Source organism: Macrotis lagotis, chromosome 1 (assembly GCF_037893015.1).
Source record: "Macrotis lagotis isolate mMagLag1 chromosome 1, bilby.v1.9.chrom.fasta, whole genome shotgun sequence".
NCBI classification, from domain to species: Eukaryota; Metazoa; Chordata; class Mammalia; order Peramelemorphia; family Peramelidae; genus Macrotis; species Macrotis lagotis.
Window position 1 is genome coordinate 322,593,138 of NC_133658.1, and position 4,792 is coordinate 322,597,929.

Consider the following 4,792-nt stretch of genomic DNA (forward strand, 5'->3'; position numbering starts at 1 on the left):
ATCCAATTGATTGCTGAGTGACGGAAAACTGAACAACGGGCGTTTCAGGGAGCAAGACTGCGTTAGACGCTTTTTCTCAAAGGATCTAATGGATGAAAAGAGCCTTTCAAACCTTAAAGAGGTGTATAAATATAATCTGCTATTCTCGTCATCATCAGTCCCGGTCAGGGAAGTTCTCGGAGGCCGATGGTCCCTGAGGTAACCAAGGAGGAAGGGGAAGGAGCCCCGGGAGTCACGGAAACTAGGGCTAGGGAGAAGTCGCGGAGAACTACCATTCCCAGAATCCTCAGGGCGGCGACCCGGCGACGCTCCCGAGCGCCTCCCGGCAGCGCTCCCGAGCGCCTCCCGGCAGCCTCCGCGGCTCAGCCGGATGCGTGGGCCCTTTGGGTGCCCTGGAGCTTCAGGCGGCGCGGGGCTGAGTTGGGCCTCGGACGCGCGGGAGGGTAAGTGCGCGTGCGTGCGTGTGCGCGTGAGCCACGCCGTGGCCGTGGCCGTGAGCTTGTGGGCCGGCGCCTAGGCCCGCGCCTGCGCCCTCGCTCCAGCCCCCGGGGTCCCGCTCGGACCCCCCCGAGGCCGGGCTCCGGGCCGGCGCTCCCGCCCGGGGCGCGGAGAGGGCCCGGAGCCCCGCGCAGCCGCCCTGGGAGGACACGGGCCTGCCGCGGAGCCCGGGCAGAGGCTCGGACCCCAGGGCCTGGCGCCTCCGTGCGTGGGGGGCCCGGGCAGCCCCCGCGGCGGGAGGAGCGCCGGAGTGGCCCCGGCCCGCAGGCTTTATTGCATTATTTGTGGAGAAGAAGCCCGAGCGCCCTGGTGAGGCCGCGAGTTCAAGTGCGGGAGGCGGGGAATGGGCGTGCGGGAGGCGGGGAATGGGCGTGCGGGAGGCGGGGAATGGGCGTGCGGGAGGCGGGGGATGGGCGTGCGGGAGGCGGGGAATGGGCGCCGGGCAGAGGCCGTTGGGAAAGGAGGCTTCGCCGCCTGTAGGGCATCAGTAGTCATCGGATGGGGGCAGTGAGCGTTTGGGCTCGGATTGATCCCCCATAGCCTTTAGAGTAGAGGCCTGGAGTGCCCGAACTTAGTTTTTGGGTTTTTTTTAGGTTTTTGCTGCCGGGGTTAAGCGGCTTGCCCAAGGCCACACAGCTAGGTGATGATTAAGTGTCTGAGGCCGGATTTGAACCCAGGCACTCCTGAGTCCAAGGCCGGTGCTTTATCCACTACACCACCTAACCGCCCCTGAACTTGTTTTTAAAAAGAGGTAGAGAATAGTTTGAAAAAGATCTTGAGTCCGGAGGACCTGAGTTCAAATCCGTCCTCAGACACTTAACAATTACTTAGCTGTGTGGCCTTGGGCAAGCCACTTAACCCCGTTTGCCTTGCAAAAACTAAAAAAGAAAGAAATTGAGGTTTTAGCAGACTCAGGCTCTGCAAAATTCAGCAGTATGAAATGTCAGCCAAAAAAAAAAGTTAATATAACCTTAAACTTCATTTAGAGTCTTAGCATCCAGATAAAGAAGGTCCTGCTGTGCTCAGCCTTGGTCTCAGTGTCTGCAACACAGTCCTCAGTTCAGGAAAGACATTGCTCACCCTGGGAATATCCAAAATGGGATGACCCAAAGGTGAAAAGGGCTCCTTATCTTGCAATATGAGAAGGGGCTGAAGGAACTAGAGTATTTATCCTTGAGAAAAAAGGGGGGGGGGAGCTGGGAAGATTTCTAGGCCACCCCACATTTAAAAAAAAGTTTTGTTTTTATTCAGAACTTAACAAACACTGAATAAAATGAGTGTTTCCATTTACACAGTAGAAGATAATATACAACAAAATAAGAGGATGGAAATGAATTTTCAGATAGTTATTATAGTATATATTATATACTATATATATTATACTATAGTATATTATAGTTATTGTAGTATAATTTGCTTTTCTTTGAAGTAATGTAAGACCAAACTGTAACATTCAAAGTTACCTTTGCTTGTCTGTGCCTCTTTTCTGACCTGTTTACTTATTTGCATTTTTAAGGAAATTGCCTCAATGATTCTATTTCCCCTCCTTCCCTCCCTCCCTTTTTTTATTTTCTATTTCCCACTTCACATCCTTCATGGAGGGCTTTAGAAGGAGAGGAAACAAAAGATAAAGCCTTGTAACAAATATCTCAAGCAAAATGAATTCTTCCCACATTTTATCCTTGTCTGAAATCTGCATCTTGAGTCCATCACCTTGCTTCCAGAAGTTGGATACTATATCTTCAGTAATTGGATATTGTATTGATCAAGAGTTTTCAAACCTTTCAAATTTCTTTATGTTAATAATGTTCTTATAAATAAATTGTTCTGGTGCAGTTTACCCTATGAATTCCCTACAACTCCCTTCATTTATTTTAGACCCAGGGAGATTTAGTAACAGGTGGACAGGATCAGAAGTAACATTTGAACTATATAGTCTTTAAGTTTCTTTCAGCTCTAAATCTTTGACCCTAGGATTCATAGTAATTTCCACCCTATCAAATTCATTTATGGACTGGACCTGGGATTTTATTTGTATAGGGACTTCCAATGCAGAAACTTCTGCAGTACAGATCTCAGCTTTCTGAGACACTGAATGATTTAGGATCTTACCTAAGATTTGTCAGGTATGGGACTCCTTTCAACAAATTCATAATAATTTTGAAACAATTTTGAAAGCATAAAAATGCAAACAGAAGAATGCAGAAAGAATGGATTTATGACATCCTTTGGTTCCCAGTTGATAAAGAACTTTGCATAAACAGACTCTTCCTGATAAGTAAATTTGCAAAACTCTCCATAATCTCTCACAGTCAACACATATTTATTAGTCATCTATGTGTTAGCTCTGTGAGAGGCACTAGGGTTACACAGAAAAAAAGGAGTTTGCATTTCAAAGGGGGTGGGAGTGGGCACAATATGTATAAGCTTTAATAACTTTTCAGCCAACATCAAAAGCTGCCAATCAACTCTGAAACTTCAGTGCTGTTTATTTTTCAAATCAGCTCAACTTCATAGTTTCTGCCAATTTGCTGACCCTAAAGGGTCATTGTTCTCTAATCCACTCAGACAAAGAGATGGTTTAAAAAGTTGTTTGAGAAAAGAAAACCATGGATCAGTGCTTTGTTCCTGGATTCTCAGGCTGTGGATATATTCTGGTTCTAAGAGGTCCCCAGCTTAAAGGAGGCTGCTCCTGTAGGTGTACCCTGAGGCAGTACAGTAGAGTGGCTAAACCCCAAGCCAAGCTCCAGTCTTATCCCTGAACCTTTTTGACTGTGTGACCTCAGCAGATGGTGTCCCCAGCAGTGTCTCATTCGGGAAAATAAAGTCACACACCTAACTGCAACCCTTGCAATCACTCTGTACAAATTATAGCCCTTGGTAATTGGATTCAATTGTTTATTCTTTTTTTTATTTTGTTAGGTTTTTACAAGGCAAAGAGGTTAAGTGGCTTGCCCAAAGCCACACAGCTAGGTGATTAGAAACTGTCTGAGGCAGGATTTGAACTTAGGTACTCCTGACTCCAGGGCCAGTGCTCTATCTACTGCGCCACCTAGCTGCCTCCAATTGTTTATTCTTAAGTTGACAAAGGAAGATAGAAACTTTTATAAATGCAGAAATCTAAGGTCCCTTGGTACTTTTGAATTCAGCAGTTGGTAGGTCAAATTTGTACAGGGTATGGTAGAATTGCTTTGATTGTAGATGCCACATTCCTGGGTTCATCAGTCATTCTCTTTCTAACTCAATGTCCACTTTCTTTTCTCTGGGGGAAAAGGTCTGGGTTATTTTACTTGACTGAAGAAGCAACTTTCTGTCACTAACAGGTTTGGACTTTCAAACATGGAGGCATCTATCCAAAGGCCACATCATGCAGGCCCTGGGGGAGACAGCAACATCACAGCGGATAACAATGATCATGGCTTCTATGACTTCTCTCTCTCAGTTCCCTTCCCATCCCCAATGGAAGCAGAGATTGCATGCCGCTCTTTGGACCCAGATCCTGAGCCTCGCCGGAATGGTGTTCAGCGTGAGTTAACTGTCATTGGGAACAAATTGGTTCTCCACTGGAGAGCAGAAGAAGCACGATTCTTCCGAGTCTCTGTCACCACCTTCCTGGACTACCTGACTCTGGTGCTACAGACTATGGAGCGTTTTGGGCCCCCAGGACCCCACCTGGACACTTCCCCCTGACCTGTAGTCCCTGGCCTAAGTAGCCCCACAGCTCTCATCTCCTTTCTCCTAATGAAGAAGAGCTACTAAAAAGACTGAGCTTGGAAAAATTTGGGAAATAGAAACCAAGACCCCTTCTCAACTTCCTTCCTTGTTTACCCCCTTCCGGCTTTGAACACCACTTTTTCTTTTGCCAAGAATTTGAAGGTTTGGAACAGGAGGAATCCTAATTCCAGTTGCTCATTCCAGTATCAACTTGTTGCAGAAAAATAAATTCATTAAACATACAGACACAAATTGACTGATCCTTTATAAGGAATTGTCAAACCCCTGCCTTCTTCCACTGTAGACATTAAATTGCAGAAGGTATGGGGTTTTTTTTGGGGGGGGGGAATTGCCTTTAACCCTCAGAAACAGTTGATGAACAGGCTGAAGATGATGTAGGAAGAAGGAAGGAAGCGAAAATACCTGTATGTATCCATATTATCTTCCCATTAGAATATAAGCTCCATGGGGTAGGAACTCTTTAAATTCGGGTTTTGTATCCCTCTCCCTAAGTGTAGTGCTGAAACAGAGTGAGCACTTAATAAATGCTTGTTGAATGATTCTTGACTAAGATGGGAGT

The 4,792-nt window shown here is 46.6% G+C and overlaps 1 protein-coding gene across 2 annotated transcripts; it reads left to right on the forward strand.

The window, feature by feature from the left end:
• The first annotated feature begins 341 nt into the window (after positions 1 to 341).
• On the forward strand, positions 342 to 4,464 carry LOC141505589 (EKC/KEOPS complex subunit LAGE3-like). Of its 2 annotated transcripts, none has more exons than XM_074211530.1 (2): positions 342 to 443; positions 3,822 to 4,464. In XM_074211530.1, the coding sequence occupies exon 2, from the start codon at positions 3,838 to 3,840 to the stop codon at positions 4,186 to 4,188; it is 351 nt and encodes a 116-aa protein (XP_074067631.1). In that variant the 5' UTR covers positions 342 to 443; positions 3,822 to 3,837; the 3' UTR covers positions 4,189 to 4,464. The 2 variants fall into 2 exon arrangements, with proteins under 2 accessions (XP_074067631.1, XP_074067632.1); XM_074211531.1 differs by lacking the exon at positions 342 to 443 and adding an exon at positions 572 to 807.
• Positions 4,465 to 4,792: the final 328 nt, after the last annotated feature.